This window comes from Sparus aurata, chromosome 1 (genome assembly GCF_900880675.1).
Source record: "Sparus aurata chromosome 1, fSpaAur1.1, whole genome shotgun sequence".
Lineage (NCBI taxonomy): Eukaryota > Metazoa > Chordata > Actinopteri > Spariformes > Sparidae > Sparus > Sparus aurata.
The window spans coordinates 34,426,424-34,440,715 of NC_044187.1; the positions used below are offsets into that span (position 1 = coordinate 34,426,424).

The 14,292-nt window shown below is 41.4% G+C and overlaps 1 protein-coding gene and 1 long non-coding RNA gene across 2 annotated transcripts; one reads left to right on the forward strand and one right to left on the reverse strand.

Moving 5' to 3' along the window:
- Window positions 1-1,104: 1,104 nt before the first annotated feature.
- LOC115584466 (polycomb group RING finger protein 2) lies at window positions 1,105-12,060 on the forward strand. The gene is made up of 9 exons (XM_030421903.1): window positions 1,105-1,300; window positions 1,948-2,075; window positions 3,767-3,863; window positions 3,963-4,018; window positions 5,628-5,757; window positions 5,999-6,038; window positions 6,177-6,275; window positions 8,543-8,623; window positions 10,802-12,060. Exons 2-9 carry the CDS (start codon window positions 1,958-1,960, stop codon window positions 11,180-11,182), a joined length of 1,002 nt encoding a protein of 333 aa, XP_030277763.1. The 5' UTR covers window positions 1,105-1,300; window positions 1,948-1,957; the 3' UTR covers window positions 11,183-12,060.
- Window positions 6,181-7,407, reverse strand: LOC115584471 (uncharacterized). Its single transcript, XR_003984543.1, has 2 exons — window positions 7,343-7,407; window positions 6,181-6,688 (listed from the first exon to the last, which is right to left on the reverse strand). It is a non-coding gene; the product is annotated as an uncharacterized LOC115584471 (long non-coding RNA).
- Window positions 12,061-14,292: the final 2,232 nt, after the last annotated feature.

A 14,292-nucleotide genomic window follows, 5' to 3' on the forward strand; every position in this document is an offset into this window, starting at 1 on the left:
TATAATAAACAAAGACAACAGTGTTTCAGGTAAGCCTAACAAACAGTTGCTTATGAGTCCCATCATGGAAAGTGTAGGCTCCAGTGTTTTCGAGCTGGACCCAAGGTTAGGATATTGCACCCTCTGCTGCTCTGTCTCCAGTCAGTCCCCCAGGCTTCATGGGAATGAATAATTCAATTACTTAATTATTACCCTGTAAACACAGGATCAATGGAACACAATTCCTTATAATTAAATTATTTTCCCTACATTTTCTAATTAGAAAACTGTTATTCTACTATACTACCATAATCACCATTACCCTGTTGGCACTCTGTTTGTCCTGTCAAATGTCCAAATTTCTGTTAGTCATATGCAGTATGTTTACATCAATCATGGTTTGGAGGGTGATTTTGCAGAATCTCTGTCCTGTACCTCAGGGAACTGCTGACTCTTTACGAATACATTTACAGTGTAGTTACATCTTTTTACAGGGGTTGTCAATGTTTTCATCTCTTTCTTCTGTATGTCTGTTTTTTTTATTTATTTATTTTTTTACAGTTTATAGTGTAGTTTGATTAGTTTTTGCAGTCCTATCTGTCTGTAAATATACTTATATAGACATCTAAATTAAGCGTAGACATATGTGTGCAGAATTTATATAAATTATATATACATATGTGTACAGAATATATATAAATCATATATATATATTCTATACACATATATGTATATATTTATGTAATATATATATATACACACATACATATATATGTATATCTATGATGCATATATACATATATATATACCTATATGTCTATATATAATTTAGATGTCTATGTATTTTACAGTCAGACAAGACTGCAAAATATTAAAATGTAAACGGAAGAAATCTAAAAAATTTCCATTGAACTTCCACAGTCTTTGTGGGCCAGCCCTCGGCCTGGGCCCCGGGATATGAGGCTCTGTCGGTAATGCAGACAAAATCGTTTACATCAGTCTGACACACAGGGCGTGGCAGATCAGATCTACCCATCTACCTTAACACTTACAATAAATGAATAAACAGAGGCGAGTTTTAAGAGCAGTGCTGTCTGGCCCGTGCAGTGTGTGTGAGTGCGGAGAGTGGTCGGGCCTGCAGAGGATACCCTGTATGCCCCGAGAACGAGGCGACAAAATAATATCACGTGATCCAAAATGGGCAGTCCTCTGACGGTGCTGAAAAAAGCCATTTTCTGGCGCTGCTGCAAATTCTGTCCAAGTCCAAATAATTTACCTGGATCCTCGTTGGAAGGAAAGGAAAACTTTTATGTCTAATCAGGTAGGAACGAGGCGTCGCGGACCTCTCTTTATCGGCCGCATCGGCCCGCTGTTCGCTGGGGCTCACACAAGGTGCACGGTGTCACATTTTGAGTCTCTCTTGTTCGCCTCCTGATACAGCCCTGTCAGTGAATTTAAGATGGCTGCTTTGTGTACCAGTGTGATTTTGTGTGGCTCTGCAGCCCCCCTCAGTGTTGAGGATTTCTCCGGCTGTGTTTGGTCGCGGTGGCCGGTCGGACGGCGGAGCTCCGCAGAAATGCAAACGCTCTTTGTTGCTCCGCTCGCTGGTCGAGGCGCTGAGCTGATGCACAAGATGAGGCCACACAGCGGCGATTCAGTAGTCCGCTGCTGTGTTACCAGCACACAGGCAGCGTTTAGCTGCTCGGCTCCTGCTCTCCACACGTTATTTATCGCTACAACACGTCCCTCCAGGTGTTTCTGTTGGCCAACACCTCTTTGTTGTGGTTTCACGACCTGCTGTCCCAAGGACAAGCTGCAGACATTGTCTCAGGGAGCACTTAGACAGCCACTCATTGACCAATCGACACAACACTAATAGTCTCTACAAGCAGTCTGCACATGTAAATGGCTCCTGGATCACAACCGTGTAACAAGAAGCTGTCGTGTTGTTGTGTGTTTCCTCTGCAGATCTGTCCAGATGGATAAAATGCAGCCCAACCGGATTAAAATCACAGATCTGAATCCACACCTCACATGTCCACTGTGCGCTGGCTACCTTATTGATGCCACGACCATCGTAGAGTGCCTGCACTCCTGTAAGTTCCTCACATGAAGCCATTACCTTACATGCATGCACAGTGTTTCCATTAACCCCTCTGTTTACATTAGCATAGACTTACAATTGTAGGCATATTAATGGGAGCTCCTGCAGAGCTCCATGTTGTGTTTGTAAGGAGCATGATGTTGAGTCAAATGCTCCATCTTAAAGGAGACCTATTATGCTCATTTTCCGATTTATCATTTTATGTTGGGTTACCGCAAGATTGAGTTTACATGCTTTAATGCTCAAAAACACATTATTTTCTCGTACAGCAGCACTTGATTCCACATCAGTCTGAAACGCTCCGTTTGGGCTCCTGCCTCTTTAATGCCCCCACCCCTCCCCCAAATACTCAGTCTTCTCTGATTGGTCAGCTCACGCACGCCTGAATGAGCACCGGCATGTTGTGTTTACAGCTGCCGGTTAGCGTCACATCTGCCGTGAATACAGGCATAAATTATGCAAATGTTTTACGTGGCGAAGTAGTGTGATGTCACGAGGTCACAGAATTAAAGGTGGGACTACCGTACCACTGTCAGGCCCTTCAGCGGCACGGATTTCTGTTGGAGTGAGGAGCTCCCATGGCGCAGACTTTTGGCTGTTTAACTTTCAAGACCTTTTACATGAATAACACAAAGAAAGACGGGTAGTTCTCCTTTAATCTTAATTTTTAGAATGAAGGAAGTTGATTTCAGGGGATATCTGTGTACACCATAATAGTGTGTTGCATGTGATACAGTCTTTCTGTGTTTTGTTGACGCTGTGTATGAGGTGTTGTTTCAGCTCTATGAAAACGGTGGAGGGTGTTGATGTATCCGTTGGACAAAAGCAGTATTCTATAATGTTAGGGTCGGGACAAAATATCGATACTGCAATATTAGCTTATTGCTTCCTCTTACGATGCAATTATCGATAAACTGACACCAAAAATCAGTGTTTTTATTAAAACATGCAGCCACTCTAAACACATTCCCCTACAGCAGTGGTGTCAAACTGATCCAGTAAAGGGCCGTGTCGTGTGGCTGATCCAAATCAGGTGTGTTTCATTCCAACCAAGCAAGAACACACCTGATTTGGATCAGGTGTGTTCTTGATTGGTTGGAATGAAAACCTGCAGCCACACGGCCCTTTACTGGATCAGTTTGACACCACTGCCCTACAGAGTCACTACTTCAGGACTCTGTGGGGTGTAAATGTTTGTGAACTTAATTCAAACGGACTGAAAAGAGTTTGGTGAGCCATAGTATTCTTCCTTTAAAATCCAGAACTGTTCGGCCTTTTGACAGCTTAACGGCTAATCTACATTGGAATGATGGCACACATAGATATCAACAGGCGTAGTGTGTGTGTGTGTGTGTGTGTTTGTGTGTGTGTGTGTGTGTGTGTGTGGTAAAGAGGCACTAAGCTAACACTGTGCACTTCTTTATACATTGTTCATGCCTTTTTTTCTGTGAAAGTGACACCACAGTACAGTGAACGAATGCATAATTCCTGCATTTTGCCTTTTTAGGGGTATTTTGTAATGTTCAGTTAAACAGATATGATGATGATAATGATGATGATGATGATAAAATAATCCTTTAATTGCTGTTTCGTGATCCAGTTTTCAGTGAACCTCACATCAACACTGTTTGTGGTTCCGAGCAGTGTTTTCAGTGTCTGTCTGTGTCCTGTCTCCCTGCACAGTTTGTAAAACTTGTATCGTTGCCTTCCTGGAGACAAATAAGTTCTGCCCTCGATGTGACGTCCAGGTTCACAAGACGTGTCCACAGCTCAGCATCAGGTCAGCTATGATGCTCTCTGTCAGGTGTTTTTTGAGAGCACTTGTGAACGCACTGAGCCTCGTTCTTACCAACGCCACAACTCTCCTTTTCTTTTCCAGAGCGGACAAAACTCTACAAGATATTGTTTATAAGCTGGTTCCGGGATTATTTAAAGGTAAGATCACCTTTTCTTGAGGCTATTGTGAAGCAAGCTCTTCATCACGATGTCTTTTTTTTTTTTTTTTTTTTTTTTTTTTTTACCATTTGTTCCAGTGTTGTCAAAAATCTAGATTTTTCTCTGAACATTTGAAACAAGGTTCAAGGTGATCTATTTTTTTCATTTCATTATACTAAACAAGGTTACAAAGTGAAATGATAGTTCCTTCATGCTACACAGTCATGTAATATATAAATATATGTTATATGTCTGTGTAGCACGCAAAAACCCTGGACATTTTTCGTGATCAAATCAAATCAATTTAATTTATATATCCCAAAGTCACAATCACATTGCCTCAATGGGCTTTACAATGTGTACAGTGAACAACATCCTCTGTCCTTAGACCCTGAACTCGAGTGAGGAAAAACTTGCCATGTTGATGGGAAAAAAAAGACCCTTTTAACAGGGCAAAAAAAAAAAACGATTGAAGAAACCTCAGGAAGAGCCACAGAGGACGGACAGACATGCAGTCGATGTCGTGTGTACAGGAAAGAGCAACAAGTCACAGTTTACAAGTTACATTACAACAGAGAGTCTGCTACAAATTATGTGATGCATTTTTTCTTTTTTTTATTTGCATCTGGGTGGATGTAAACAGCAGCAACAAGATGTTGATGATAATAAAAAGGTTGGGATCTTCACATCACCTGCGCTTGAGCCTCAGGCATCAGCGACGTAGCGCAGAGTCCACCTGCTCCTCGCTTGCTGGGTTCCTGCTTTCTGTCAGCTCGGAAAACATTCCGCCTGTGGAGCACAACGGCTTGATGTGGGATGTTGTGGTGGAGACGGGTCTCTGCCCAACAGTCTCTGGGTTCTCGTTATCCGGCCAGCCTGAGTCCAATTCTGTGTACTTAATTTTCCTGCACAAGACATTAGCCAGGAGCAGTCTTAAATCCAAGCTGGGCTAAGCACAGCTCCCAGCCTGGGTTTGCGTCCTCTCCTCCCGGGGGGCGGTCCGGCTGGTCTTGCTTGAAAGGTTGAAATGCGCAGTGATGGTCTCAGAGTCTGCTGCTCTTAATCCAAATCCAGCGCTTTCTTCTCCAAAGCTGCTGAATTAATTTCTGCCATAGGCAACACATGTTTTCGGCGATGATACTGAAACAATAACAGATCAAAAACTAAAATGTAAAGACATTTGAAGGAGCTACCGGCCGCTGCATCTGTGTGCGCCGCCAATACTCATTTTCTGCAGTGCTTATACTGAGATATAGGCACAAACTGCTCTCCTTCATTCTCTCTTTCCTCCAACAGTTGGGTTTACACCCACAAACATTATTTTTTGAAGGCCTGATGAAAGTGAATGTTTCTAAAAATGTGTGATACTAATGTTTCCTACATTCTGCTGTTCTCTGATACAAGCTTTGTTATAGCTTTGTTATACTTATCCTAACTAAAATCTAAATTGCACAGCCTCAACGATGTCCAGTTTTACCTTTTTGTTGAATTAAAAATGGCATTGAATATCGATATTTGTTAAAGTATCGTCTCTTAAGTCAGGAGCTCCAGTCTCTTGACCGCAGTTGTTCCCGCTCTTGTATATCTCTTTCATGTGTGCCGCGTTCAGATGAGATGAAACGGAGGCGGGACTTCTACGCAGAGAACCGTGTGCTGGAACCTGGGGAAGTGGTGGAGACGTTTAACATAGCAGAGGATGAAATCATCAGTCTGTCCATACAGTTCTACGAGAGGAACAAGTAAGTCAGTCGTTTCTCATTTCGACCCAAAAAAAAAACGACGAGTTCTTCACGTTGGGTCAGTTTACTGGAATGTCACGGCTCAGACGGGTGTAAAAACAATGAAATTCTATTACCTGATGCACAAAGCAAACAATAGAGCAGAGTTTTCTTAAATATAATAGCAATACCCATATTAAACAGAAGAAAGTTATTGTTTAATACCTTTTCTTTGTGTCTGTGTTTTAATATTTGCCCACAGAAATAATGAGAGGCAGCGCTCAGAAATGGAAGGAGACAAGGTAAAGCTTGATTTTTAGATACAAAGCGAAGATGGGGTGAGGCAGCAGTCGAAGCCCACTCACCTCTTCTTCAGTGTGGTTTTCTAGTCTTCACTCTGGACTTTTGCATCCCCTCACTGCTCCTTTCTTTGTTCTCAGTCCAATGGTAAACGCTTCCTGCAGTGCCCTGCAGCCATGTCCGTCATGCACTTAGCAAAGTTCCTCCGAAGCAAGATGGATATTCCCAACAACTATCGGGTAACTAGACACTCGCTGTATTGATTGTGTAGCATAAATTCTTTGTGTGAAATGACTTTAAAGTAGTGGGACAGTTGTGGTTGGGTAGTATTGTGTTGCATGCATTTGTCAGATGTTAGCACAACATGAAAACTAACAGGGCTCCGGAGAGCGTGTTCCCAAACAGTGAAATCATTAAAGCGACACTTAATTTTTTTTTTTTATATCAACATTGGATCAGATGACTGTGTATAATAGTGAGAACCCCGCAGAAAAAGATCATCAAACTCTGACTAAGCATTTTAGCATCTTTCAGTGCTTTGATTTGCATTTCCAGCCTGCAACTTGACGGTGTTGGTTCTCTCTGCTGCTGTCACCCTGTGTTCAGCTGTAGCATGCCGCTCTTTGTCATGAAAAAGCTCTGATGAAACCTCCTGTAAGTAACGGAAGACAAAGTTGGCATCAAGCTTGTGAACAAAGTGGAGCACCCAGATAATCTAGTCATGCGCTCGAGATATGTAAAGCGGAGTTAAAAGAGAGTGCATATGGTACTTCTGTTGTTTCATCAGGTGGAAACAAATGCAAATACAAATGAATGCTAATGTTGCTGCATATATGTTGGGTGTGTAAAAAGCCAACTGCTAACTAATATGTTCTTCATAACAACTTTCTAAAGTGATAATATGTTAGTGCTGTTTTGTGATTGTTCCGCTAACCATAAACCGCCCCCAAAAAATCCAATGTTACTGCTTTACATATGTCAAAGGGAACCATTTCAAGCCTTTTTACTGTAGAGGTTTGATGGGTCATAGCAGGAAAAGAACAGGTGTTACTAATCCCATTAAAAACGGCTCTGCTCCAGCGAGCCAGTAGAGCCCTGACTAAATGAAATAGTATTTATAATTATTTTAGTATGACCACCTGTGTTTTTCATGCTGTCGCTAGTCAAAATATCTACTATGAAAAATACCAATATGACCATTTGCTTTTAACAACTGCTGCTCATGTCAGTCTTTCCGATGTTGTTGTTGTTGAGTGCTAACTAAATAATGGCTGTTTTACCAAAGTTAAACTGCTGAGGAGCTTACATGTTACATGCTATGACAGTAGTAGATCCATGGATGCTAGCTTGGCTTGTTAGCGTCAGCAGTTGTTTTGCTAACATTCAGCTACATCGCCTGTTGTAGACCCTTGTCACAGCAGACGTGTTGAAGATGTAAAGGCGCGGGTGGGATTTATAACATTAATGACGGCTGCATTCCATTTAGATAGGCTAGTTCCAGAGCTCTGGTATTGTGCAAGCTCACCCACTGACAGGACTCAGTAGGACGCTTAATAGGACGGAGCCATCGTTAAAATCATCAGTCACACCTGTGCTTGTCCTGCCCCGACGAGTCAAAATGTCTGCTGTGACTCTGGAGCGTTCACACATTATTCTGTATTCTGTAACACCTCGGCTCGCTAGTGGCTCGTTAACAGGTGAACCAGTGATTTTTTTTTTAGCAGCAGTATGGTCCGAGTGTGGCATTAGACACAGATGCTCCGTTGAAACCCTATCCCGTGAAAAGGTAGAATATGTTGTTGCCGCTACATGACAGGTCCAGCAAGCGGCCGCCATATTGTAGCTGTAGCTCGGCTTAGCACCTACCAACATTACAGAAACGGTATAACTGTCATGTAACCCTGTCGTCGATTCAACATGTGACTTATTATAAACTGTACACAACTTGAAACTTTGAATAGGTAAACAGTAATACTTCATTCACTTCCAGGGGGATGGAAGTTGGCAACGGGAAAATGTGCATGTGTATGACTCAGGACAGTGTATGACGTGAACAGTACTTGCCTGTGGGAAACTGGTTATTACGGTAATTAACCCATGACGAGAACGGCACATGAGGTACGAGGGGAACATGGCAGCAGTAGAAATCATTCCACCTGGCTCTACAGCTGCTGTTGTTTATAATGCTCCTTTGATATAAAATCTGTCAGGAACTGATGTTATTGAATGTGGACAAAATAAGCTCCGCCTCTATTCAAACGTTGACGTAGTTGCACTACATGACTGCCAGTAACCATGAGATAAAAACACAAAACCTGCTGTCATATTCTGGACTTTCAACTTTAATCTAAAACTAACTGAGGCCAGTGGAATAAAAGCTTGTCTAGAAGAAGGATGGGACTTCGGCAGTAGGTCTGCCAGCAGCGGGTCAGTATCCCAATAAAGCTGGGATAATGGCCTTTTCTTCTGGTCACACTGTGTTGACTAACTTCTAACTGTGTTACAGGTGGAGGTGTTGTACGGAGATGAGCCCTTGAAGGACTACTACACACTAATGGATATCGCCTACTTTTATGAATGGAGAAGAGTGAGTGACCGCTTTCACGCTTTTTCCTGCTGAACACTTGCCAAACCCGAGTTGTGATTTATACTCCTTGTGTTTCTTGTAGTAAGTGATTTCAGTTATCGTTGCAACATTTTAATGGGAGGAGTAATCAGTCTTCGGGTTGGCTCAGAATGCGAAAAGTAACGACGATCTAAATCACATATGTCTGTTAGAGACTTGAAACCAGAGGGAGAGAAGTAATGGACTAACATGACTATAAAACTTTTGAGGCTTAATTGTTTGTGATGTCATGGAGGAAGTCCAATCCGTACAGTTACAGTCAGGTTATCGGATCCTCCCGGAGTCTCTCAACATCTATAAACGGATATCTGCATACGAATGCAGAATCTTTTTGGTATTTGAAGCATTCTGTTTTTGTTTGTAGCCTGTTTCTAGTCCGACTAGTATTGACCAATCATGTTTGAGTAGGCATACACAAAAACAGTCTGCGTGGGGAGCGACCCATCGGCTGTTATCTGACAACGATTTAGCTTTTTATTTGCTTTTTTGAATTTAAATTTTTGCAGATTAATTGAGAGTTGTCTCTCAAGCCCAACACCATTCTCGCCTCTGAAGTAGCTAATTGAACTGTCAACAATGACTGGCACGTGGAGAAGGAGGTCTTGGCCCAGACACGCATGGCCCTCAGAGCCAAGATTGTCATCAGATGATAGCCGATATGTACTGATTAAAAAAAAAAGATAAACAGAAGAAGCGCCCCAGTGTTTGCAGAGTATCAGTAGGACAAGCAGAAACACTTGCAGTGTTTCCAGGACTTTGTCTTATCACAAATCACCTGGCATCACTGCTGCTGTATGTTTGTAGACTGATCACGTATCAGGCAGCCAATAAGAACCAGATGGATGCTTCATGTTAAGGTTGTTAGCAAAACAACTCAGATGTTTGGACCAAAACACATTTTGTTGGAAACTGTGGGTCAGGAGTCGGCAGCCAAGAGCAACTTTCTTTTCAAAAGTGCAAGTAAAAACCCATTCTCAGGAGTTTTGTCAGTGTTCGATTGTAGTTTACCTTGTGAGATTGATTTTCTCAAAATGTGGTTTGTGAATGGTTTTCAATGTTTGGCTGGATTTAAAAGCAGTACCTTCTTTATCTGTGGAACAACACGGCAATAACACAGCTTTGACTGTTAAGCAGTGGTGTTCTGCATCATGCTGACACTGAAAATACACATTTACATGAAGCCACCTACATTTTAATCTTGTTGCTGTTGTTCGTTTTAGTTGTATGTTTCTAGTTAATGTTGTTGCTGCAGTGGTGCAACCTTCAACAAATGATGATGACAATAATAATGATGATGATGATGATGATGATAAAGTCATCAGTAGTCACATAAACGCCCTTTTTATGTGGACACACTCATAGCCTAGTTCCAGTGGACAGAGTGAGTAGCTAACATTTAACTGAGATTGATGTTATGAAATGGGACGTTCATGCAAGTATCAAACTCGCTCTCTGTCAATGACCTCTTGGCAACAGAAACAGATCTAGCGTTTTGACTGGGTTGTGCATGAGCCTGCAGATATGCTAGGTTTCTGTTCCATATTGTCAAAACAGCCCATAAAACAACCAAAATCAAACTACTCTCCATCCTACCGTCTCTGTGGCACTCTACCGAGGTCCATTCATTCTTAGTGAAGACGTGGTTCTTTAAAACCTGTTGCAAATATAGATATAGTTTAATAAAAAAAAAATAATCTCAGTTATTAGCAAGAATAGCTGTAGATTTAAGCAGACATTATTCAAAACTGTAGTAAAAGGCGCATTTGTTGGGGACTGTTTTCTGCGGTGGATTAATGCACATTTGGTGCACCGGTGAATATTTACAGCAGCATGATGGTGTGTTTGTTAATCAAAATAAGCTACAGTGTGTTTGTTCATGGCAATGAAGGTGCAGCCGTGAGGCTCATGGATGCTATTTTAATCATTCTTGGACAACAGTGGAGCTGTATGGCACTGTTTTGGTACGCAGACATGCACATGTTAATAGGATCTGTTCAGTGACGATTCTGGTGTTTTCATGGCATTTGTCTTATCATTTATTTAGATTGGATTTAGAAAGACCTATCTGTCCACTTATTGATGAATTATAAAACTCGAGCTCCTACCCACAGTACTAATGATGTGTGTACTTCTATGCAGACTGGACCCATCCCCCTTCAGTATCTGGTCAAACCCACCCGGAAGCGCAGAAGGCCGTCCCAGTCAGCCACCCAGGGCCACTCCGACGGTGTCAACACGAGCCCGACATCAGAGAGCGACTCCCAAAGCGACAAGGTCCACAGTCCCGCTGCAGCCCAGCCGCCCAGAGCCTCCTCACAGTCCAGCCCCGCCTCCCACGACCTCCTTCCCTCTATCCAAAGCTCCAACGGTACAACTGTGCCCAACAACACTCAGCGACACACTCTCGCCTCCAAACAGGGCACCAGCGCTCGGAAGGTGACTGTCAACGGCACAAGCTCTGGGGCCAGCAAGGAGGAGGCGAGGGGAGCTGACAAAAGCGGTTTGCCTCCGACAACCTAACGCGTACACGGGGCGGCAGGGAGGACAGTGTTTGAATTGCTCCCTTGTTTCTTTCTACAGAGCAAAAAGACAAGCCCAAGGCCTTCATCCTTCTGGACAAACGGGAGGTTGATTACTGTTCTCGTCTTTGAGAAGGAAAGACTGAAAAGTGCAGCCAAATAGACACTTGTATGTATGTGCGTGTGTGTGTGTGTGTGTGTTTATGTGTGTTAGACTAGAGCAGTGCACACATACAAACTGTACAGTATGTATCAAATGTGAGCATGTGTGCATACATATGTATAAACTTATCTTTTATACAAGATATTGTAATCGTTTTGTATTGTATATGCAGTGGGTCTGTTTCATTTCATGGTTCCATCAGCATCATTTGACTCCATAAAACTTGAGACAAAATGCTGAAAGGCATTACAGTGTGCATCACTGCCTCAGTTGGATGTAAAGAAAAAAAAAAAAAAGAGCTAATCCTTGCCTTTTGAACAGCCATGTTATTAACTGCTGTATAAGTGTCCAGTATAAGCAACCATTCATCAGGTAACACAGGTACATGACATTTAACTGTTGATGCACTTTGTTAAGGTCAAATCACACAACACATACCAACCAACCAAGTATTTTCCAACAGGAAAAGCGTTTCTATTTACACAAGTCCAAGCACTACCATGCTCACAAGCAGACGTTTGTCAGCAGACCATGTTCTCTCTGTCATGGCAGTCGAAGAACTCAAAAGGGATTCGAATATTGGGCCATGTATGTTGTAGTTCCATAAGTTTCAACATTCCTTTTGTTTCTTTTCAACAAACAATGATACTTTTTTTTTTATCAGCCATATGTGCATGTTTTAGGTCAATAAAATGTTTACTTACTAGGTTTTCTGAGCTGAGTGTCCTGTTTATGATTCCCTGAGCACGTTGTTAAGCTCACTGTTGTGTACGTGGCAAAAATGGAAGGTAAAAAAAAGAAAAAGCTGATTTAAAAACATTTAAATCACTTGTGCTTTGCATGATAAATTGCATTTAGAAGACATGAACCAGACCGTTCCGTTACAGATGAGTAAGGGTACATTAATTATGTGATTACTATGTTGCCAGCTCTTTTTTCTGTGCAACTTCTTGCAGGGAGCTATGGAGTGACCTTACAGTGTTCACTCTATCATCTTGGCATCACGTATATTTTCTTTCAAATGTTGTATTTAGATTTATACATTATTAAACCACTAACTGAAACTGAACACAAGTTTTTGGAGCAAAGAGCCGTGATACGCTCATTGCCATGATTTGTAGCACTGTTTTCCGAAATCTTTGGCCTGTGACGCTTTATGACCGAGTAATTTCTACGCAGAGAGAACATCACCGATCATAGATGGTGTTCTGGTTCTGGTATTTGACAAGCAAAAAGTTCTGAGAAAATTTGAAATTCTGAAACCCAATTTTATGTTGCTTGAACGATAAGTTCACCTCAGAATGGAAAGTCACTCAGTACCCAATCACCCTCGAGCCAATGCAAAGTTGGGGGAGGTTTCAAAGTCCACAAAACCTTTCTGGGGCTTCACAACAAAAACGGCATGGCAGCATTTTCCTAAACATCTCAAGTAGATGGGGACTTTTTTGAAGAGTGACAAGACGGCTCGTACGGTGTAATCCAGGTCTCTGGATGCCCAAATTAATTTGAAAAGATATTGTTTACACCCTTTTTCAAAGACAATGTGTTTACTGCTAAGCTAAAAGTGTTGGCGAGGACCCAGGTTGAAGTGGATACACAAGCTCAACCACGTGTCAAGGCTGTAAATAACATCCTTATGAATTAATGCGGGATCTCGGCCTTCCAGAGAGTTGGATTACACTGAAGGAGCAGTATGAAGAAGTTTTGGTTGGTTCAGTTGTTTAGGAGAATGCTGTGAAAGTTTTGCTTTGCAGCCCCAGAAATGTTTTGTGGACTAGGAAATATTGCATTGGCACGAGGGTGAGTACATCCTGAATTTAAATTTTAGGGTGAACCTATCCTCTAAATGATTTTTTCCTTTCTTGTTATTTATAATGTGGCCTGACTCTCAGGTTGGGAACCACTGATATCATGCGATCAGTAATAAGTTTAACTATTTTGGTGAGACATACAGCCTGCCTCTCTTCTTCTATGCTGGTAGAGATATGGAAAATATGAAAATTGTGTGGCCTATAAACATTCAAAGGCCAGACTCTTTTTTTTATGAGTTTGTTTTTATTTGATAATTGAATGGCATTATTGTCAACAATAATGTTAACCTAAGAGGCAGCTCAGTGTATATGCTGTTAAGTTCTTAATTTAATGGGCAAAAGCATATAAATACATCTTCAAAAAGTGAAGAGGTAAGACATTGTGGCATTTTATATACAGAGAAGAGGCCTACTCAAGGAGACTCAAAGACAAAAAGACACAAGTGTGCACAGCAGAACAAACTTACTGCACCTGGCTCACCAATGTGATTGAAAAATACCCCAAAATTATGCCCAGTTCAGATAATATGATGTCATTTGAAGAAATTAAACATAAGTATGACATAGATAAAAAATATTTTTTTTAATTTCTCCAACTCAGGGCTTTCATTAGGACAAGTCAAAATGGTCTTATAACTAAACCTTTAACAACCAGTTTAGAAAAATTGATGTCTAAGGACAGTTCAAGCAAAGGTGCTATTTCAGAACTGTATGATGTATTAATGTCTAACTCATTAGAAAATTCAGATTGTAAAAGAAACTTGTGGAGTAAAGACCTGGGAAAAGAGATCTTCCCAGAGGACTGGGGATCAATATGCACAAAGGCTCACTCCCAATCAATCAACACTAGATTGAGACTATTACAGTATAAATGGACAATGAGAACGTATATCACACCAGCTAAATTAAATAAATATAATAGCAATATTCCTGATCCATGTATAAAATGTATGAAGGAAAAGGGGACACTATTTCACTGCTTGTGGCAGTGCAGTAAGGTCAAAGCCTTTTGGGAAGAAATTCAAAAAGCAATAGGAAAGATTATCTCAAAAGACCTTGTAATAAACCCAGTTTTCTTCATTTTAGGACTTTATCCCAAAAATCATAAATACACTAAGGGTGAACAAGTAATGATAG